Raw genomic sequence first — 24,234 nt, forward strand, 5'->3', positions numbered from 1 at the left:
CATACAATTATGTGCACTATATTGTTGTTTAAAAAAGTAAAATTGTAACAAAAATATGTAGAGGCACACTCATAGTTAAAATAAATATACATTAAACAAATTATTATACAGTGAGAAAATAAAAAAAATGTGTCAGTGCTAATGGTATACAGTATAGATAGCAATTAGTGTAGATATATAAAACACTGCAATAACAATAACAAAGAAAAATTGCAGCACTCAGCACAATATATAAAAAAAAACACCTGAAGTGTTATGATAGTGAGTCCAACATTGAAAATATTCAAAAGAATCAAACATAGAATAGTTCTTATGAAGAAATATCAAGTGACATCAGATGACCTGGATCTTATCATATGCAATTTTTCCTGTTCTGTTTATTAGACAGCAACTATATCTGGTGAGTGCGTTTTTCTGACATTGGTGGAGGTCGCACTGGGTGATTGAAGCACTAGAGGAGTGCGATCACATCATATCACTCTTGATATTTCTTCATAAGAACTATTCTATGTTTGATTATTCTTAATATTTTAAATGTTGGACTCACTATCATAACACTTCAGGTGTTTTGGGTTTTTTGATATTGTGCTGAGTGCTGCAATTTATTATACAGAATATGCAATGCAATGTCAGAAGCCTTCACCATACTTTTTTTGAATCTGATATAATCCTCAGATTTACAATAACTTTGTTGTGCAAAGGCCTACCTAAACAATGGGACAGGGTTAGGCCACTTGACAGTTTTTGTTGGGGTATTTTGTGCCATGTACCATTGGAGAATTTTTCATTCACTTCCTGTCCCACAAACAGAGAAGGAAGTTAGAGGAAATCTCCCAAAGTAAGACACTTGTCCCCAGGAACCGATGTCCTTGTTTAAATATTTCCCCTCACCTCTTGTTCTAGGGACAACTCTTCAATTTGGGATTTATCCCCTTTTTTCTTTCAGTGGTTACCAATAAAAATCTCACCAGTGGGAATACAGACAGCAATAAAAGCAGAGGGCCCAACCCTTCTTCACTCAATCCAAATCTAAAGGTTTTGCCTATAGATACACTTTAATAATAACTCAAGGGAAGAAAACCATGGAATCAATCATTCAACTCAGTGATTGCTCCCCCTCACCCTATTATACCTAGATACACAGACAAAAATTTGAATATTCCTTCTCCTACCTACTTTTGTGAATAAAGATAAACAGAACATTTTACAATACAATATGTGAGATATCCTACTGTAGCTACATGGCTAAAGTCCAGCTTACAATATTTTTATTTATTTTTTTATTTCACAACGCTCTACAGTATGTTTTTTTTCTACTGCCCTTTATATTGCGTACATACCAGTACCACAAAGGTGGTGGCTGCCTTTGGTAAATACAGTGTTTGAAAATATCACTTTTTACAATCTAGGGAACATACGTCTCATACTGGATGGCAACTTATACAATCATCCATTAGAACTATTGAAAATAATTGTGTAGTGGTATATAAAGTAAGAGGCATGAACAAGTAACCCAGTGCTGTTAAAGATTGGAACAATCCCCTAAACTCATTGACCAATTTTAATGGTTACTGGTGAGGTGACAGACATTGGAGCTGTAGACTCACAGGGACACTGATTGCCATCACCATTGCGTACTACTGCCTGCTTTGTGAATGGAAGAAGTGGTTTGGTAAAATGATCTATCAATATTTGGATCCACTGAGCACCCTGCAATCACTGAAATTTTACAAATTACTTCATACCAATTTGGAGTATGTTAGCCTGCTTGTAAATTGTTTACAGGGTGGACTGACATAGGCAGAATAATGTTTCAATCTTCAGCTAGGTAAGTTAAGCATTTGGCTATTTTATTTAAAACGAAGGATTGAATACAATAGTATAATTAGTTATATAGTTGGTAAGGTCGAATAAAGACACCAGTCCATCCAGTTAAACCTGTGTGGGTGTGGATCTGTGTGTTTATGTCCTTACCATTTCCCATATGCCTGTATATTGCATCCGCTAAGATACCTATTTAGGAGTTTTTTTTTTAACACTATCGACACTTCACACTGACACCACCAATCGTGGAAAAGAGTTCCACATCCTTTTTATGCTTCCAGTAAAGAACACCCTACGCAGTTTAAGGGTAAACCGCTTCTCCTTCAATTTCCTTGAGTGGCGTGTGTCTTCTCCATTGAGGTATCTGTATATCACTATCATATCTCCTCTCAAGCATCTCTTCTCCAGGGAGAATACATTTAATGCTTGTAGTCAATCCTCATAACTATGGTCCTCCAATTCCCTTATTTGTTTTGTTCTTTGGACTCTCTCCAGTTCCAGCATATCCTTCCTGAGGACTGGTGACCAAAACTGGACGGCATACTTAAGATGCGGCCAGACCAGAGTTTTGTAAAGTGGTATATTTATAGTTGTATCTTTTGAGTAAATACCCTTTTTAATGGATGCTAATATTCTGTTGGCTTTACTTGCTGCAACTTGACATTGCATGCCATTGCTGAGCCTGTGATCTACTAAGACCCCCAGATCTTTTTCCATCCTGGAGTCACCCAAAGGTTCTCGCCCTACCAAGTAATTTGTGTTTATATTTGTAGCCCCCATGTGCATTATTTCACATTTTTTAACATAAAACCTCACTTGCCATGTAATTGTCCACCCCTTTATTTTATTAACCGCTAAGCCACCGCCCACCGTCATATGACGGCTGGACGAGGCTTCTGTTATTCTGGGAGGACGTCATATGACGTCCTTGCCTTCCCGAGCCACTAGGGGGCGCGCGCGCGCGCCCGCCGTGTCACTCGGGACCCGGTGCGCGTGCCCGGCGGCCGCGATGTCCGCCGGGCACCCGCGATTGCCGGGTAACACAGCAGGAGCGTGGATCTGTGCATGTAAACACAGATCCACGTCCTGTCAGAGAGGAGAGGAGACCGATGGCGTGTCCCTTGTACATAGGGACAGCGATCGGTCACCTCCCCCAGTCAGTCCCCTCCCCCCACAGTTAGAATCACCTCCTTAGGTAATACATTAACCCCTCGAGCGCCCCCTAGTGTTAACCCCTTCCCTGCCAGTCACATTTACACAGTAATCAATGCAATTTTATAGCATTGATCGCTGTATAAATGTGAATGGTCCCAAAAATGTGTCAAAAGTGTCCGATGTGTCCGCCGCAATATCGCAGTCACAATAAAAATTGCAGATCGCCGCCATTACTAGTAAAAAATAAATAAATAATAAAAATGCTATAAATCTATCCCGTATTTTGTAGACGCTATAACTTTTGCGCAAACCAATCAATATACGCTTATCGCAATTTTTTTTTACCAAAAATATGTAGAAGAATACGTATCGGCCTAAACTGAGGAAAAAATTTGTTAAAAAAAAAAAAAAAATTGGATATTTATTATAGCAAAAAGTAAAAAATATTGTGTTTTTTCAAAATTGTCCCTCTTCTTTTGTTTATAGCGCAAGAAATAAAAACCGCAGAGGTGATCAAATACCACCAAAAGAAAGCTCTATTTGTGGGAAAAAAATGATAAAAATTTAATTAAGGTGCAGTGTAACACGACCGCGCAATTGTCATTCAAAGTGCGACAGCGCTGAAAACTGAAAAATGGCTTGGGCAGGAAGGGGGTGTACGTGCCCTGTATTGAGGTGGTTAAGGTCTTCTTGTAAAGTTTCTATATCCTACTGTGAAGTTATTGCAGTGCTTAGCTTTTTAAAAAGACCGTGATTGAACTGTGATTGAACTATTTATGCCCACCTCTGTATCTTATGAATAAATTAAACAGAATTGGTCTCAGGACATAGCCTTGGGGAACCCAACTTACCACTCCACGCTATTCACAGTACACACTATTTGGGCTAGTTTACACTTGCTTCAAAACATGGCTTCGGACACGCTTTGTTAAAGCTCTCTGATTGCCAGTCAAAGCTCCTGTCACTAAATAAAATGGATAGCTTACAGTCCTGTTTACACCTTGCTTTTGTTTGCTGCTTCAATGAGGCTTGAATGAGGCTTTGGTGGGGCTTCAATGAAGGCAAGCGACCCTTGCCATAGACTGTTATGGAGGCTTGGAAGATGCTTCGAAGCACCACTGAAACTACATGGGGTATAATTTTTGAAGCAAAGCCAAAGCAAAGTAAAAGCAAAAGCAAGGTGTAAACAGGACTGTAAGCTAACCATTTTATTTAGTGACAGGAGCTTTCACTAGAGTTCAGAGAACTTTAACAAAGCCTGTCCGAAGCCTTGTTTTGAAGCACGTGTAAACTAGCCATTAATGTGTTTTGAAGCAGAAGCAAGTGTAAATGAGCCCTTTATCACCACCCTTTGGACATGCCCTTTTAACCTGTTTTCTATCCAGGTACATACGCTAAGAACCATGCCAACAGAGCTCAGTTTGTAAATTAAGCATTTATGGGGAACTGTATTGAATGCTTTTGCAAAATCCAGATACACCACATTCACAGGCCTTCCTTTATCTAGATGGCAGCTCACTTCCTCATAGAATGTTAACAGATTGGTCTGGCAAGAACAATCTTTTATAAAGCCATGCTGAATACTACTAATGATAATATTTTCATCAGCAAATTCTTCAATATATTTCCTTATCATCGCCTCTAAAAGTTTACATACTATTGATATTAGATTGACTGGCCTGTAGTTCCCAGGTATATATATCTGCCCTTTCTTAAATATTGGTATCACTTTGGCTTTTTGCCAATCAGCTGGTACCATTCCAGTCACTAAGCTATCCATAAACATTTTTGATAACGGTCTGACTATTACCTGGCTGAATTGTTTGAGTACTCTCGGGTGTAATCCACCTGGTCCTGGTGATTTATTTGCGTTAAGTTTTTCAAGTCTTTTTTAGACACTGATTTCTGTTAGCCACAAGGGTACATTCGGTGTCGTGTTACTAATGATACAGTCTTGATGACTATACCCCTCCTTTTCAAGAATGCATTTAGTACAATTGTCTTCTCATTTTCAGTGGTAACCAGCTTCCCTTGATCATCCTTTATGGAGCCAATATGCTCTGCCCTCTTTTTCTTATTATTAATATAGTTAAAACTTTTGGGGGATTTTTTCACTCTCCTCCACTATGTGTTTCTTGTGGACTATTTTAGCTGCACTAATTGTGCTCTTGCTGTACATTTCTTACTGCATTCCTTGTAGTGTTGCAGTGCCGACAATGACCCCTTGGCCTTACATTTTTTCTCTTTTATATGCCTTCCTATGTTAAAGCTTAGCCACCCAAGTTTAACGTTAGCTTTCTTATATTTGTGGTCATAGTTTCTAGAATTTGAACCAATTTTATATCTTGTAGCATTGAGCACAGAAAAGTTGGCTCTTTTTAAATTCAGTATTTTTGTATTACCCTTGTGTCCTCCTTTTCCTGTGATTATTGCTGAATGTAATTACCCTGGGGTTGCCTCAAGGTTTTCTAAATTGTCCTTTATTTCCACATCTGCAATTAAATACCGGTAGGTGTTATTTGTAAATAGTAGATCTAGCTATGCATCATTTCTACTCGGGGCATCCATCAATTGACACATGAAGTTGTTCTGCAAGACATTTAAGAAAGATGAGCCTAAAGCCGCGTACACACGATCGGATTTTCCGATGGGAAATGTGTGGTGACAGGCTGTTGGCGGAAAATCCAACCGTTTGTATGCTCCATCGGACAATTGTTGTCGGATTTTCCATGGACAAATGTTGGATGGCAGGCTTTAAAATTTTACGCAGACAAATGTCTGATGTCGGATTTTCCGAGCGTGTGTACGCAGGCCTGTTGGACAAAAGTCCAAAGTACAAATACGCATGCTCAGAAACAAGGACGAGCCAGAATCAGTTGGTCTTCTAAACTAGCATTCGTAATGGAGAATTAACATTCGTGATGTGGCAAATTATCAAATCTCGAAATGCAACGCACATTCTCTTCTTCTTTATTTAATGAGATAATAATGAAGCTGCTTTGCTTATGATACTGATGGAGTTATGGCAAATGTATTTTAAAAGGCTTTTATTTTCTAGTGATATCAAGAATAATAGTATTATGCTTTTTTTTGGGGGGGGGGGGGCAAGTTACCACAACACCATTATCCTGTACCTTTTAAGATCAAAGATACAACTATGTTGGTGTTCCTTGTCAATTTTACATTGTATTTTTTTAAATGTAACTCCCAAACTGTCATTTGAAGTAAAACACATAGCCAAGTATTATTCTACACATTTTTTTTTATTGTGCATTAAAAAAAGAAATAAAATTAGACATGCTATCTGCCAATAGAAATTAACCAAAAAGTGCATTCTATGCATCCAAAAATATAGAAAATATACCAAATCAAATCATTATTCAACCAAAAAATAAAATAAAAGCCTCATGTATGTGTCCTCCGGAGATAATTCCGAAAGTCATCCGGATTATTCTCCTGGAGCTCCCACAGCAAAGGCATATGACATAATTGGGCACGATTAATAGAGCAACCAATTTTTGGTCCAAGAAATCCTCCTCCGCCTGTTCCTGAACTGGACTTGGATCAAAGCAATAACTCCAAGACTAATAATAAATAACACGTTATCTCCTCTGATCCGCATGTCTGATGTCTGGTGACGAACGGCCATTCAGAAACTAACTGAAAAGCACGAAATGAAAAGTGCGATCTGAAAAGCGCTAAATAAAAAGTGCAAAATGAAAAGCTCGAATCAACACTCACCAAACTTCTACTAACATGAAATTAGCAGAAGAAGCCCAAAGGGTGGCACTAAAGAGCTGAAAAACCATGTAGTACGTCACTATGTTCGTGTTTGTTGGCCAACAATTTCTTGCCATTTGTATGCAAGACAAAATCCAGGGACAGGTCTTCGGACAAAAGTCTGAGGTTTTGTCTGTGGAAAATCCGATCATGTGTACGAGGCTTTAGATGTGTGAGCAGTTTCTTCTTCCCAGTCGATATCTGGATAATTTAAGCCATTATAACAACCTTTCCCTGCCTAGCTGCCACTCCTAACTGTGATAGAAGATCCAATTACATCCTCATGCTTAGGGGACCTGATGCATACGCCCACTATTAATTTCCCATATGTTTTTTTCCCTTTGAAGCTCCAGCGACCCTTATTTCACCTTCTCCTTTGCCCTATTAGTAATGTCGTCCCTTGTGTTCACTAACAAAATCAATCTTTATATACAGGCAAACCCCTCCCTAGGGATGAGCCGAACACCCCCCGATTCGGTTCGCAGCAGAACATGCGAACAGGCAAAAAATTTGTTTGAACACTGTTAAAGTCTTTGGCACTCGAACATGAAAAAACAAAAGTGCTCATTTTAAAGGCTTATGTGCAAGTTATTGCTATAAAAAGTGTATGGGGACCCGGGTACTGCCCCAGGGGACATGTATCAATGCAAAAAAAAGTTTTAAAAACTGAAGTTGTTTCAGGAGCAGTGATTTTAATAATGCTTATAGTGAAACAATGAAATGAAATATTCCTTTAAGAATTGTGCCTGGGGGTCTCCTTAGTCTGCCTGTAAAGTAGCACATCTTTCCCATGTTCATAACAGTACCACAGCAAAATTACATTTTTAAAGGAAAAAACCTTAAGGGGCCTGGTAAATGGACTGGTAAAAAAAAATGGCGTGGGGGTCCCAGTTATCGGAATCTAGAAGCCCCCCCAGATCCTGCCCCCCACCGACGGACCAAACCCCCCAAAAAAACTCTGCCTTGATGGGAGGCGTCCCCACGACTGCAGCATTTTCTCACTGACAGCTTTTATATAGCCAAGGGCGGGGCCACCCGGTGACGTAACCAGGGTGACCCCGCCCCTTCTGACATCATGTGTCTCATCAAGGTGGAGTTTTTTCACTTTTGGTCCGTCGGCACTGTGATTGAAGATGGATTTACATTGCGGGACACTTCTAATTTTATTTTTTTAATAAAGGAATTGTCCAAAACTGTCTCCTGTCATTTTTTACTTTTTTGACACTTTTTTTGGTGAATGAGTAGCCCATTCACATAGGGGGGGGCCGGGATCTGGGGGTCCCCCTTGTTAAAGGGGGCTTCCGTATTCTGATAAGCCTCCCTGCCCTCAGACCCCCACAACCACCAGGCAAGGGTTGTGGGGATGAGGCCCTTGTCTCCATCTACGTGGGGACAAGGTGTTTTGGGGGGGACCACAAAGCACCCTCCCCATGTTGAGGGCATGTGGCCTGGTATGGTTCAGGAGGGGGGCGCTCTTTGTCCCCCCTTTTCCTGCACCCTGCCAGGTTGCATGCTTGGATAAGGGTCTGACATTGATTTTGGGGGGACCCCTATGCAATTTTTTTTATTTTGGCATGGGGTTCCCCTTAAAATACTTAAAATCTATACCAGACCTGAAGGGAGATTTTGGGGGGACCCCCATGACAGTTTTTTCATTTTTGCACAGGGCTCCCCTTAATATCCATACCAGACCTGAAAGACCTGGTAATGGACTGGGGGGGGGCACGCCATTTTTTTCAATGATTTTTATGTATATTGACAGGATCCAGAAATACATTACAGCTGCAAGCAGTTTTCAATTACTTTTTTTCCTTTAGAAATGTAATTTTGCTGCTCTCATTCATTACACTATGTATGGCCGCTATGTAAGCAGCCTTACATAGTGTGGGACGTGGACTTAGCCCTTTACCCATGAGTGACCAAAGGCATCCTGCCTTTGGCCAATCATGGCTCTCACAGCAGAGGGCACTGTGATTGGCCAAAGCATGCAGGTTATGTGCATGCTTTGGGCAATCAGCAGCCGTTAATGCACTGCGTCGCAGTGTATTATGGGGTGTTCCATGGGCGCTCGAATTTCCCGCGAATGCCCCATAATATTCAGAATTTGGCGAATGGGTGAACACCCGATGTTCAAGTCGAACTTATGTTCAACACAAACCGTGGGCTCATCCCTACCCCTCCCCCTTCTACCCTCCCTGTCCTTTCAATACAAGGAGTACCCCTTGACAGTCATGTGAACTGTCAAACCAGGTTTCTGATATTCCCATTAGGTCAAAATACTCCTCATGTATTAGCAGCTCCAGTTCTTCCACTTTATTAGCTAGGCATCTAGCATTTGTGTACATGCCTCCTAATTTGGAAAGGCGCATACTATTTTCTCCTTTGTTGTTCTGAGGCTGCAATTGTATTCTGCCAACCTATTCAACTTGGGTTTAGGTATTCTAGTTACACTACTGCTAATGCCCCCAGTAGCACCCACTGCCCTACTATCGCTTCCTCTGATCCCCCCCTCACCTCTAACTTTTTGGCCATCTTCTCTCCCAACAGAGCTGTACTCTCCCCATTTATGCAGTCCACCCTACTATATAGCCAGTAACCAACTGATTATTAGTGTATTTTTTCTTTATGCATTTCACTAACTAAAGGAACCAGTATAAGGGGTACATGCATTGATTTTAATAAGTGGGATATTTGTAAATGGTGATGATTATCTGAAATTTTATTGATAGTAAGTGTTTTTAGGTTCTAATGTGCGGTGGTAGAAGCTCCCCAGATAGCAAGGATAACTTGTCACAAATTTGTGGCAGTGTTGAATTGTAACTCTGTGTTAACTTGTTGCACATTTTCACTGACAAGTTGTACACTTGCAGAGCACTTGAAGAACAAGTTCTAGCTGACACTTTTCCAATTTGTAGCAAATTTACGTGGCAAGTTTTTAGCAAGAGCAAAGTTGCAGTGGTGAGTCTACAACAAGAGCTCTACAAGTCTACAGCATGAAAATTCAGCCACAGTGACCCCTTTGGTGGGATGACTATTGCAAAACATAACTGAACCAGAACTTGCAGTAAACTTGCAGAATGTTTGCAAAGAAAGTTGATCTGGAGTCATGCAATGCAGACTTGCTGCAATTGTGCAACAAACTTGTGAAGCCTGGCAAGTTTAGCATTAGCTTAGCAAGTCATTTTCAAACTTGCAGCACAATTGCTTGCTATCTGGGTCATTCCCTAAGAGCCCCTTTCAGTATGTAGACCATTTGGCAATTTTCTAACAACTTCAACAACTTCCAACCATCTTTCATTTGAAGAGATCAATGCTACCTTTCACCAACCATTTAAATGGTATCATTCATATGGGAGCAGTAATAGTAGTTTGCCTTGACACAGTTGTTAATTTTTATGACTAAAAGCTGATTGAAAGTAATAGAAATTCATGAACAATCATGTTTATAAACCAAAAAGTAGCAGCGCTAAACCCACCAAAATTATACAGTACAAACCAATATAATAGTGAACAATATGTGAATAAGTGAATGGATTAAACTAGAAAGTCCATCTTCATAAATCAACAGTGCTCAAACAGTTAAACCAGACTTGGATTGTGATCTGAAAGTTCAATTTTCATCCTCCATCGCACCACCAGTGCTGAACACACAAAATGCTCACTTACCAGACGGCAAGCTGTAAGAGCTTGCAACCTATACCGGGCCAGGGCCTTTATCCAGTCAGGAGCCAAACGAATGGATACCAGTAGGGATGAGCCGAACACCCCCCTGTTCGGTTCGCACCAGAACATGCGAACAGGAAAAAAGTTCGTTCGAACATGCGAACACCGTTAAAGTCTATGGGACACGAACATGAATAATCAAAAGTGCTAATTTTAAAGGCTTATATGAAAGTTATTGTCATAAAAAGTGTTTTGGGACCTGGGTCCTGCCCCAGGGGACATGGATCAATGCAAAAAAAAAGTTTTAAAAATGGCCGTTTTTTCAGGAGCAGTGATTTTAATAATGCTTAAAGTCAAACAATAAAAGTGTAATATCCCTTTAAATTTCGTACCTGGGGGGTGTCTATAGTATGCCTGTAAAGGGGCGCATGTTTCCTGTGTTTAGAACAGTCTGACAGCAAAATGACATTTTGAAGGAAAAAACTCATTTAAAACTACTCGCGGCTATTGCATTGCCGACAATACACATAGAAGTTCATTGATAAAAACGGCATGGGAATTCCCCAAAGGGGAACCCCGAACCAAAATTAAAAAAAAAAAATGACGTGGGAGTCCTCCTAAATTCCATACCAGGCCCTTCAGGTCTGGTATGGATATTAAGGGGAACCCCGGCCAAAATTAAAAAAAAAAAATGACGTGGGGTTCCCCCTAAATTCCATACCAGACCCTTATCCGAGCACGCAACCTGGCAGGCCGCAGGAAAAGAGGGGGGGACGAGAGTGCGGCCCCCCTCCCTCCTGAACCGTACCAGGCCACATGCCCTCAACATTGGGAGGGTGCTTTGGGGTAGCCCCCCAAAACACCTTGTCCCCATGTTGATGAGGACAAGGGCCTCATCCCCACAACCCTGGCCGGTTGTTGTGGGGGTCTGCGGGCGGGGGGCTTATCGGAATCTGGAAGCCCCCTTTAACAAGGTGACCCCCAGATCCCGGCCCCCCCCTGTGTGAAATGGTAAGGGGGTACATAAGTACCCCTACCATTTCACGAAGAAAGTGTCAAAAATGTTAAAAATGACAAGAGACAGTTTTTGACAATTCCTTTATTTAAATGCTTCTTCTTTCTTCTATCTTCCTTCATCTTCTGGTTCTTCTGGTTCTTCTGGCTCTTCTGGTTCTTCCTCCGGCGTTCTCGTCCAGCATCTCCTCCGTGGCATCTTCTGTCTTCTTCTCCTCGGGCCGCTCCGCACCCATGGCATGGGGGGGAGGCTCCCGCTCTTCTCTTCTTCTTTTCTTCTCTTCTTCTCTTCTTCATTTTCTTCTCCGGGCCGCTCCGCAATCCATGCTGGCATGGAGGGAGGCTCCCGCTGTGTGACGGCGCTCCTCGTCTGACAGTTCTTAAATAACGGGGGGGGCGGGGCCACCCGGTGACCCCGCCCCCCTCTGACGCACGGTGACTTGACAGGACTTCCCTGTGGCATTCCCCGTGACGTCACAGGGAAGTCCCGTCAAGTCACCGTGCGTCAGAGGGGGGCGGGGTCACTGGGTGGCCCCGCCCCCCCGTTATTTAAGAACTGTCAGACGAGGAGCGCCATCACACAGCGGGAGCCTCCCTCCATGCCAGCATGGATTGCGGAGCGGCCCGGAGAAGAAAAGAAGAAAAGAAGAAGAGAAGAAGAGAAGAAAAGAAGAAGAGAAGAGCGGGAGCCTCCCCCCCATGCCATGGGTGCGGAGCGGCCCAAGGAGAAGAAGATAGAAGACGCCGCGGAGGAGATGCTGGACGAGAACGCCGGAGGAAGAACCAGAAGAGCCAGAAGAACCAGAAGAACCAGAAGATGAAGGAAGATAGAAGAAAGAAGAAGCATTTAAATAAAGGAATTGTCAAAAACTGTCTCTTGTCATTTTTAACATTTTTGACACTTTTTTCGTGAAATGGTAGGGGTACTTATGTACCCCCTTACCATTTCACACAGGGGGGGGGGCGGGATCTGGGGGTCACCTTGTTAAAGGGGGCTTCCAGATTCCGATAAGCCCTCCGCCCGCAGACCCCCACAACCACCGGCCAGGGTTGTGGGGATGAGGCCCTTGTCCTCATCAACATGGGGACAAGGTGTTTTGGGGGGCTACCCCAAAGCACCCTCCCAATGTTGAGGGCATGTGGCCTGGTACGGTTCAGGAGGGAGGGGGGGCCGCACTCTCGTCCCCCCCTCTTTTCCTGCGGCCTGCCAGGTTGCGTGCTCGGATAAGGGTCTGGTATGGATTTTTGGGGGGACCCCACGCCGTTTTTTTTTTTTTTTTTGGCGCGTGGTTCCACTTAAAATCCATACCAGACCTGAAGGGTCTGGTATGGAATTTAGGGGGAACCCCACGTCATTTTTTTTTTTAAATTTTGGCCGGGGTTCCCCTTAATATCCATACCAGACCTGAAGGGCCTGGTATGGAATTTAGGGGGACTCCCACGTCATTTTTTTTTTAAATTTTGGTTCGGGGTTCCCCTTTGGGGAATTCCCATGCCGTTTTTATCAATGAACTTCTATGTGTATTGTCGGCAATGCAATAGCCGCGAGTAGTTTTAAATGAGTTTTTTCCTTCAAAATGTCATTTTGCTGTCAGACTGTTCTAAACACAGGAAACATGCGCCCCTTTACAGGCACACTATAGACACCCCCCAGGTACGAAATTTAAAGGGATATTACACTTTTATTGATTGACTTTAAGCATTATTAAAATCACTGCTCCTGAAAAAACGGCCGTTTTTAAAACTTTTTTTTGCATTGATCCATGTCCCCTGGGGCAGGACCCAGGTCCCCAAACACTTTTTATGACAATAACTTGCATATTAGCCTTTAAAATTAGCACTTTTGATTTCTCCCATAGACTTTTAAAGGGTGTTCCGCGGCATTCGAATTTGCCACGAACACCCCAAATTGTTTGCTGTTCGGTGAACTTGCGAACAGCCAATGTTCGAGTCGAACATGAGTTCGACTCGAACTCGAAGCTCATCCCTAGATACCAGGAAGAACCCTCAAGCTGGTCAGCGTAAAAATTGGAGTAGTTAAAGGCAAGTTAGCTGGCCGGCTCGTACAAACACCCGTTCCTCGAACGGCACACGCGAGACGTCAGCACGCCAGCTCCTCCCGACGCGCGTTTTGTCATACAATGACGTCATCTGGGGCACGGGCGACGCACTGACGTGTCGCGTATAAATAGATTAAAAAGAAGAACCAAGCCTCGATGTGAGACCAGATCCGGAAATCATCTATCATTTCACACCAAGACCTGGCGGAAGCCCAGATCCGCCATTTTAATTGCTGGAAAAATGATCACCTACAGCGGACCGGACGAAAATCAATAAAACCTAAAGAAAAATTGATAAATTATACTCTATATTAATACTAAACCAACAAAACACTGGTATGTATCAGTCATATTTAACTTCTATACCAGGAAGTGGCAGGTATTACAAATATTATTATTAGGGCCTAAAAACAAAATCTGCTTCTGAATAACCAAAAAGCAGTAACATAAGAAAATAAAAAATATATAATAGAATTAAATTAAAAATAAAATTAAATAAAATAAAAATAAAAATAAAAATAAAAATAATAATAAAAATAAAAATTAAAATTAAAATTAAAATTAAAATTAAAAACAGCAATTGGATTAGAAAAAATTAGAGGACCAGAGAGACAAACTAGACCTACTAGTTTGAATAAGATGTTTAATAGTAATTAAATATAAAGTCATTGGGACCCAAAAAAGGGACTTTAAAAAGGTAGAAGTCATCTTGAATAATTAGTAAAGGCCCGTGTGAACCGATCCAACCTCATATTCAGTGCCCATCATCTCCCGCTGCTTCCATACATAACTACTCCCAGCAGGAAGAGATGTCACACCATCAATCTATTAATGAGGTCAAAGATGATTTCCTCTGGCTCACAAGGAGTCCGATTTTAAATTAAGCAATCAAACCCAGTGAAAAAAACCTTTTCACCAAATGCAACAGGTACAAATAGCCATTCCTCCCACACCCTTAGGCAGACATGCTCTCAAGAATTATCTATAAAGGCATTTGTGTCAATATCCACATTGAGCCCATATGGGGTATAACATTTCATTTTATGGATCCATAGCATCTCAAGTCTGGAGATACTCCTGACCAGAGAGCTACCTCTCCAGTGGGGACGATATTTGTCGATCCCCAAAAAATCGTATTGGAGGGATCTTTGTTGTGTGTAGTAAGATAATGTTTTGAAAGTGAGTGTTTAGGAAATCCATTTTTAATATTGGAGATATGTTCATTCAGTCTGACGGAGAGCGGTCGTCTAGTCCTGCCCACATACTGTAACCCACAAGGGCACTGGAGCAGGTAGACGACCCCCTCCGTCGAACATGTAATGAATGGCTCAATCTCACGTTCACTATGTGTACTATGGGAAGTGAACCTATGGGTACGTCTTTGTGTGCCTCTATTGATAGAGCACACTCTACACTTCTCGCATTTATAATATCCAGTGAGATTACCAAAAAAACTCAATTTCGTAATAGGGGGGTCTATAACATTAGGGGCCAATCTATCTTTAAGACACAATGCTCCTCTAAATACAACCTGTGGTCTGGCAGGTAAAATAGATTTGAGGATGGGGTCATTGCTCAAGATATGCCAATGTTTCTGCACCAAATTCCTAATATTGTTATGTTGCACTGAATAGATGGTGATGAATGGAACCAGAGCAGAATTTCGCTCACGGGGCGGCCTATCCCTTAACGACTCACTCCTATCTAAATTTTTCACTATATGTAAAGTAGAATTAAGGGTTTCTAACGAATAGCCTTTCTCTAAAAATCTTTTAGTGAGAACATCAGCTTGTTTCAAAAACTCAGCAACATCTGAGCAATTACGCCTCATGCGTATAAACTGACTCTTGGGAACAGACCGAAGCCATGATTGGTGATGGCAACTATCCATAGAAATATAGGAGTTGTGGTCCGTACTTTTAAAGAACGTAGAGGTAATAAACTGATTATGACGAATAGTTATATTGAGATCTAGAAAACTAATAACAGACTGACTGGCCTCAAAATTTAAAAAAATATCTCTATTATTCTTATTTAAGTCTTCCATAAAAAGATCTAATTCACTCCGGGTTCCATCCCATAGGAGGAGGACGTCATCAATGTACCTAGCCCACAGCTTGAGCTGGGGCCTTTGGCAAACATTGATGACATCCTCCTCCCACAAGGCCATAAAAAGATTCGCAAAGCTGGGGGCATACTTAGCCCCCATAGCCACTCCCCGATCTTGACGGTAGAACTGCCTGTCGAACCAGAAATAGTTGTGTGATGCCGCATATCTCAAAAGATCCATGATAAAATTAATTTGTTCATCATATAACTCAGAATCTTGTCTCAGGTAGTATTCAACCACAAAAAGACCTAAATCATGAGGTATTATTGTATACAGAGATGTTACGTCTGCGGTGACCATCCACATAGACGGAGTGGGAGTGTGATTAGACAGTATATTTATTACATGTCTGGAATCTTTAATGAGAGAGGGCATTTTGACCACTAGAGGCTGCAAGAAAAAATCGATATACTTGCCCACCCGGGACGTGAGGGAATCAATCCCACTCACAATAGGGCGTCCCGGGGGGCAAGTAGGATGCTTATGAACTTTTGGCAAATAGTATATAACCGGCGTACGAGGTGCTTTAGGGATGAGATACAACTTCTCCTTTTTGTTAATAATGCCTTGTGAAAAGCCACTATCAACCATCTTAGTTAATTCACCAAGATAAGGAATTTTAGGATCTGATTTCAAGGGGGTATAGATGTCCCTATCCTCCAGGATTCTATACATCTCTGCTAGATAGTCACCTTGGTTAAGGATAACAATCCCCCCTCCCTTATCAGCGGGTCTGATAACTATCTCCTTGTTGTTACATAATGAATCAAGGCCTGTCTGGAATTCCTGATTTTTCCTTGCCCTCTTAATGGGCATTTTCTCATGGTCTCTAAGTAAGACATCTCGAAAGACTTTTATGGACGGAGCCATCGCCCCCGGGGGATTGAACAGGGAGGCGTTAGCAAGTCCAGTGTGTTGGTAGTCATTAAACATCTGTCTATGATCAACAATTGGGTTGGAAAGCATATATCGTTTGATATTAACCTTTCTAATGAATTTATGAACATCCATATAGGTTTCAAACTTGTTAAGTTTACAGGGGGGTGCGAATTTAAGACCCTTGTCCAATACTTGTTTTTCTTTATCGTTAAGGGTAACTAAACTTAAATTGAAAATACCTGCTCCAGCTATAGTTTTTGATATTCATCAACAGGAAAATGGGGGTAATAATATTCAGAATTATTAGGATTTAGTGAACTATCCCGTACAAGAGGTGGACCCCTAGATCCCACAACTTTGGGATAATTTTGTCCCCGGGCCGGGGGACCACCATCCTGATTATACCCTGAACCGTAATGGAGGGTATCCTGGGGGTAGGGGAAACGTCCCTGATTTTGGTTAGGACCATGGTACGGATTGTTTGAATTCCGTCCACCTCTATTCCCCTGGTTAGATTTAAACGGACGTTGGGAAGGTCCAGAATAGTGATTTTGTGGTGGCCCTCCTCTACCTTGATTGTAGGTTCTATGTGGGGATTGGTAAGAACCCCTTCTCCCTATCTCATTATTCCTATAAAGGTTGTTAGGGATAGGTCCCTTAGCTTGATTGACACTATTCAAAATTGGGGCTGTTTCCATGGTGGCATTATCCTGACTGGCATTAGCTGCCAACAGTTTTTTTTGCCACTCAAATAAAACTCCCCCATGATAGTCAACTAAATCTCTGTTGTATTTTTTCTTTTTTTTTATATTTCTGTTCTCTGTCCTCTTTTTCTAGAATGTTTAGTAAACCTTGTGATTTATCTTTATACTTAGCAGTATCTTGAAGTGGGGTTAATTTTTCTTTTATAGTTTTAATTTCCTCGTCTAGACGAGAAAGTTTCACCAACTTCCTTTCAATTAAAAATCTAAGGAGGCTAACCCCAGCCTCATTGAAATATTTATACCAATCTTCCAATTGGATGTCACCTTTTTGTGGGCTAACCTCCCACCTTAAGCTTCTTGGGACCATATTCAGTTTGACATAAGTCTCCAAATAAGCAACATCCCACTTATTATGGGTCTCTGATATGGTAAGATTTTTTAATCTGGTAAAGAGGCCACTAAGGTCTCCTTCCTCTTCCTTATAGGGTTCAAAAACTCCATTAGTATTGACCTTTTTGGAGGCCCTGTAGTCAAAAACATCTATTGAAAAAAAACAAACAGTTGTTACTTGACTAAATGGGTATTGTTGATACTAATTTAAGTTGCAGTATGTGGGTATCAAAATATAAGAAGTAAATAAACAAAAATACCGCGCTGTGATAAATTAAAAAAATAATTACAAATAACCAAAAAAGCTGCTGCTAAAAGTGAGATACACACAACAATAAATAAACCAAGAAGTAGCAGCGCTAAACCCACCAAAATTAGACAGTACAAACCAATATAATAGTGAACAATATGTGAATAAGTGAATGGATTAAACTAGAAAGTCCATCTTCATAAATCAACAGTGCTCAAACAGTTAAACCAGACTTGAATTGTGATCTGAAAGTTCAATTTTCATCCTCCACCGCACCACCACTGCTGAACACACAAAATGCTTGCTTACCAGACGGCAAGCTGTAAGAGCTTGCGACCTATACCCAGCCAGGGCCTTTATCCACTCATGAGCCAAACGAATGGATACCAGGAAGAACCCTCAAGCTGGTCAGTGTAAATATTGAAGTAGTTAAAGGCAAGTTAGCCGGCCAGCTCATACAAACACCCGTCCCTCGAATGGCACACGCGAGACGTCAGCACGTCAGCTCCTCCCGATGCGCGTTTCGTCATACAATGACGTCGTCTGGGGCACGGGCGACGCACTGACGTGTCACGTATAAATAGATTAAAAAGAAGAACCAAGCCTCAATGTGAGACCAGACACGGAAATCATCTAGCGTTCCACACCAAGACCTGGCGGAAGCCCAGATCCGCCATTTTAATTGCTGGGAAAATGGTCACCTACAGCGGACCAGACGAAAATCAATAAAACCAAAAGAAAAATTGATAAATTATACTCTATATTAATACTAAACCAACAAAACACTGGTATCAGTCATATTTAACTTCTATACCAGGAAGTGGCAGGTATTACAAATATTATTTTTAGGGCCTAAAAACAAAATCTGCTTCTGAATAACCAAAAAGCAGTAACATAAGAAAATAAAAAATAAATAATAAAATCATGTTTATGGCCAGCATTAGTATTCAGGAGGTTTGTTAAATGTATGTGTAGAAACGCTTCCCCAATATACAGAGAACCACCCCTGTTGTACATACCAAGACAAACCTTGGCATGCAGAAAAAACATATAGCTATGATAGAGCTCTCCAGTTCCTTTAAGTATACAAAATTACCCCCTTCCAACACTGTATGTTTTCCTCTGGTTTCCAATAGGTGGAGCATTAAACTCACTTGTGCAGACTACACAATCTTTAGGTTTGCAATGACTTTACACAGAGGTGACAACTCCCCTTACCAGCCCTTACATATGAGTAAACAGATACTGAAGCAATTGCTGTAGTGGAACCAGGTTCCAATCTGTGTTGGCAATCACCTGGGTTTCTAATAGTGTCTCACTGATTATAAAGTAGATACAATTGCTAAATGTAAAAGGGAAAATTTCTTCAGATGGTGTATTGTAAGTTTTTACTATTTTTAACGCATACAGTTCTTAGCAAAGTATAATCTTTAATAAATGAAAAAAACGGTAAGACTGCTGGCAGACTATTTCTAAACCTAACACTAAATGCACTGGGCTAAGGGCCCAAACAGCTGTAGAGCGAGGTCCAAATGGGTTAATAGCAATCAGAATTAATGGCATCTTAGGCTGGTTTGACCTTCTCTTCTGCTGCACTAATGTAAATAAAATTAACTGGCTTTTAATCGCAATACGTTGCTTAGTTGCAGCTGATTGCATTAGTAACTGGCTCATGTGCCCATGATTTTATCCTCATGTAAAGCCATCTGTAGCCTGTACTATTTAAATTGGCCGATGATTAAATATACACTTGATGTCAGAGATAGCTAGGTGTCCATTGTATGTGAATCGGACTACTGTATCAAAAAGAATAGTTATCCTGATATTGGCTATTAAAACAGTTGTTTTCTATTTTTTTCCTAATACATTATATTTATAACTGTATGCTTAAAATATATATGGTTTTGATTACTATAACTTTGTTAAAATAACTATCCTTTATCCTTTATTGTCCTTTAGGATAAAGGACAATATGTCTGGGAATAAAAAAATGGGGGATGGGGGTTACTATAATAAAGGAAAAAGGGTAATGGGGCACACTATAAAGTATGATGTACTTTTTTTTTTTTCTTCTCTGGGTTGGGCGAGATGGGAGAGGGGGGAGACGGCAGAATACCCTTAACATTTTTTAAATGTATTTTGAGATGAATCCATGTGTTATGTTGATTGTGGTTTTTATGTTTTTTTTATGTATGTATATGTATGTTAAGTATGCTTATATATAAGGTTTTGAAATGAAATGATATGGAATGTTTTTATGTGAAAAATATCTTAATAAAAATAACTGAAAATGAAAATAACTATCCTGCTTATCCTACATGGACCCTGAAAATGAAAATGAATCTATTATTACCAAAGTAACTGCTCTAGAATAAGCCAAATCAATTGTATTGGAAAACTTCTACCTAATGCTATATTGGGATTCATTAATAATAAGTGACATATTTTAGTGCATTTATTAATGTTATTCATTGTGAATGGCACCCTAACACAAACATGATTGCTAGGCTTGATTTTTGGTCTACTGTAGTGCATTAGACAGTCCCTTTAAATGAAAAACAGACCACCCTGATGTGAATGGACCCTAATAGTAATTGAAAACAATAGTATTAAAATACGTAAAGCAAGTAGCTTACAAACCTAGGCTATTCAAATCATGGAGATGAAAAAAAAACTATTCCAAGTCAGTATATCCACAGATATAGTCATCTGATTTTATAGGCACATCTTGATGTTTTCTGTAAAGGTTACTCTTGGCTTTGTCCCATTCTGCCTCTCAAGCCTACCTATTGGTGAAAAAGCCTGACACTTTGCAGTAAGAGAGAGGTGGAAGTCATGAACATAACCACCAGGAAAAGTTAAGATATATAAATTCAGCAAGATCTCTCATTGCTTAGCATTTTCATGATATGCTTATTATGAATTACGACAGGCTTGGAACAGGTTTATGTTGATTGCAAAATATTCTGTTTCTGGTTGAGCATCAGTTAATTAAATAGTATTTTACATAGTTCCATAGTTGGTCTGGTAGAAGAAAGTCCATATAGTTCAACCAAAAGAAAAAAAATACACACATAGAATAAATAAATAGAAAACCTCCATGTATAGAATACTAAACCCAATTTTGCATTAAACATATTTAAAGTGTATGTAGAGCTAAAACTTTTTTAACCTAATTTTTGGGTAGAGTGGGGAAGAGTTTGAACCCCTGTCAAATTTGTATTGCTGTCTGTGTCCACACAGGGAAAATGTACCTTCTCTATTTGTCCTGGTGAGCATTGTCAAAAAATGTAATAGTCGTATATAAATTTTATAGTTGTCACCAAAACAGGAGATAATTCAAAATTCAAATTAGTATATTTATTAACAACCATAAAAAAAATCTCCACTTTAACACAGGCAGCAAAAATGGACTGACAGGGGTTTTAAGATATGTAGGCTGTCCATACATAGTCCAGTAATACCGTGCAATGTGATATATTGAATCATCATTTGTAACATATGAAAGTTAATCTTTTACTATTATGTAAAGACTTTCATCATACATGTACAACTTTGTTTTTTCTGTCTGAAATTAGAAGAATATTCCAGCAGGTGCAGTGCAGAAAAGAAGAGAGAAAGGATAGACAGATTTATCACTGCGTATAACTTTTGGTGAGACATTGTTTACAGCCAGTTTAAAGTGGACAGCAAAATTGATGTCACATTCACTCATTTACTAATTACTGAACAATCTGTTTTTTATCAGATTACAATAACATGTATTAGGGAATTTCAAAAGCAAGAAAGGCAATGCATTCAGAGTGCACCCTTAGTTTCTAGTAGGAATATCAGCCAATGGCCAAGAGTAACCAACTTTGGCTTATAGATTTTTTTTTCTACCTACCTGGGGTCCTCTGTGATGCTTTGCTTCTGAAATCACCAGAATCAGACACCATCATTTTACATCTGTTGGTTCATTTATCTTAAAAAACGTAGGTACACAAGTGAATGGTGCAATTTACTTGCAAAAATGATATGTAATGTCATCTCTTTACAGTTATACAAGGATTCAACTTTTCTAAATAAATCATCCAAAGACAATACTATACCAACTATAATGTAGCTATAAAGAGGAAAATGTATGTCAATTAGGGAGTACAACTATTTTAATTAATAAACATAGACACTACGAAGTAGTTTTTTAAGGAACTGTTGTTGGAGAACAAAAGACACAACAATGTAGTTTATCTTCAATTATGCGTTTAAAACTGTTTTTTTTTGGTTAAAATTATGATTTAAATACCTATAAAAAATTCCTATAAAAAGATGGGGAGGCAAGTCTGCATCAGTTTCTTAGAGTATGCCCCATATTTATATCCGGATATCAAATATGCCCCGATATCTAGCACTGTTATAATTCTGCAGTCTCTGAGCAGTGCAGTAAGCATTCAATGGTTTCTTTAAAATCAGATTATAATGTGCTCAGAAGTTAATCCTTTGAACATAGGAAACAACTGCATACCATGAATCGAAAGGAATAACATATATTATAAAATACAATGCTTACACACGATGCACTAAAAGATGACAAAGTGATTGCCAAGAGTATGGGAACACAAATATTGACATACCTAGACTTTGATCCATCACCGCGTGAGTGAAAAGTGCAGCTGCACTGAGATGGACAGGTGAAGCAAAATAAAGGAAGGCCTCCAAATACTAGGCAACCAAAGAAGACCAGCAAAATACACATGGTGAACTAACCATAGGTTACCCCACAGTGCACAGGTCGAGATCCGCAGGCAGTAACAGGTCACATTTTGTTAAGTGTCTTCTGCTTTTAGTCACAGGCTGTTGCTTTAGCCGCAGCTCAGTCCATCAGATAAAATAGGATAGGGGATTAGTGAGGGGACTTGGTTATTTTCCTGTCGCTGCCTATTGCTTCCTGGAATGTCATAGGAAAGCGTACTCTTAAGCTCCTGCATATGAATGACACTAAATTACCCATGGCCAATTGGGAAAATGACAGCAGGCAGCTTCCACTGATAAAAAGATTCAAGACAGAAAGGCTACCAGGTAATTCCAAAATTAAACTTTATTACCAAAGGGATCTAGCTTTAGCTCAGGTTTACACTACTAATGTAATTCTATTTACTACTATGAGTTACTAGAAAGAATACAATACACACAATATTTAAACAGCAACAATACACGATCTCTTAAAATGTTAATGCTTAAAACTGAATTTGAGTCAAGCAACTAATTACACAACTAAACTACTACTAATATTTACACAGATCTGCCACATGGCACAGTCCAAAGTAAGTACTTTCATTGTGCTACCGGCAAATTATAAAGTTCATTATACATACCAAAAACTATGAACAAAATGTTGCATTTTTATTATACATACAGTATACCATAAAAAATCTCACCTCAAAACTTTTAAATGTTCTAAAAAATCTATTTATTTGAATGTATTATTATTTTATGTTATTAAAATTATATTTTCAAATATCATTGTGACTATATTTTACAGATCATTTTATGTATTTTTTTTTTGTGTGGTTTTGTACTTCTATGTGGATGGTGCTTCCAGGAAAATAACAAATAACTAACTAACTAACTAACTAACTAACTAACTAACTAACTAACTAACTAACTAACTAATAAAATTATATTTACTACTATTAGTTACCAGAAATAATACAATACACAAAATGAAACAGCAAAAATGAATAAAATTATGCAGTAGCTGGTTCTTCTGGAGAAACTGCCTGCTTTTAGGCTCCTGCTTGGCTGCCTCCCACTCCAGATCTGAAAGTAGAGACCTCTTACTTGCCAAGGTACTTCTGCCTTATTAGGTGTGGCCTTCCCTGCTGAGGGAAGCAGGGAAACGAACCCAGGGAGTTGTAGGAAAAAGACTTAAGTTCGGTAGGCACAGGCCGAAAAACAGCCGAATACGTTTGATTCATCTGTAACTGGGCGACTTTTGGCTCGTGTGTACAGCTGTCTGTTCTGCAGAAGCTTCCAATGGCTTCTTTCGAATGGGCATGCTAAAAAACCAGTATCCGACCGCCACCCGACCTATGGCTTCCAGCACCGATCAGTGTGTTCAGGTGAGGGGTAGGGATGAGCCGAACACCCCCCGGTTCGGTTCGCACCAGAACCTGCGAACGGACCGAAAATTCGCACGAACGTTAGAACCCCATTGACGTCTATGGGACTCGAACGTTCAAAATCAAAAGTGCTCATTTTAAAGGCTAATTTGCATGGTATTGTCCTATAAAGGGTTTGGGGACCCGGGTCCTGCCCCAGGGGACATGTATCAATGCAAAAAAAAACTTTTAAAAACAGCCGTTTTTTCAGGAGCAGTGATTTTAATGATGCTTAAAGTAAAAAAAAAAAAAAAAAAAAAAAAAG

General features: G+C 40.0%; 1 protein-coding gene across 1 annotated transcript in view; it reads right to left on the minus strand.

Annotated features, from left to right (window-relative positions):
* Positions 1 to 22,776, minus strand: part of LRIT1 (leucine rich repeat, Ig-like and transmembrane domains 1) — a 97,753-nt gene extending 74,977 nt beyond the window's left edge. The window contains exon 1 of the mRNA XM_073596899.1: positions 22,443 to 22,776. Within this exon, the coding sequence (XP_073453000.1) occupies positions 22,443 to 22,564 (122 nt within the window). The 5' untranslated portion in view covers positions 22,565 to 22,776. The remainder of the gene's footprint in view (positions 1 to 22,442) is intronic.
* Between the last annotated feature and the right edge of the window lie 1,458 nt (positions 22,777 to 24,234).

This window comes from Aquarana catesbeiana, linkage group LG08 (genome assembly GCF_042186555.1).
Source record: "Aquarana catesbeiana isolate 2022-GZ linkage group LG08, ASM4218655v1, whole genome shotgun sequence".
Taxonomy (NCBI): Eukaryota; Metazoa; Chordata; class Amphibia; order Anura; family Ranidae; genus Aquarana; species Aquarana catesbeiana.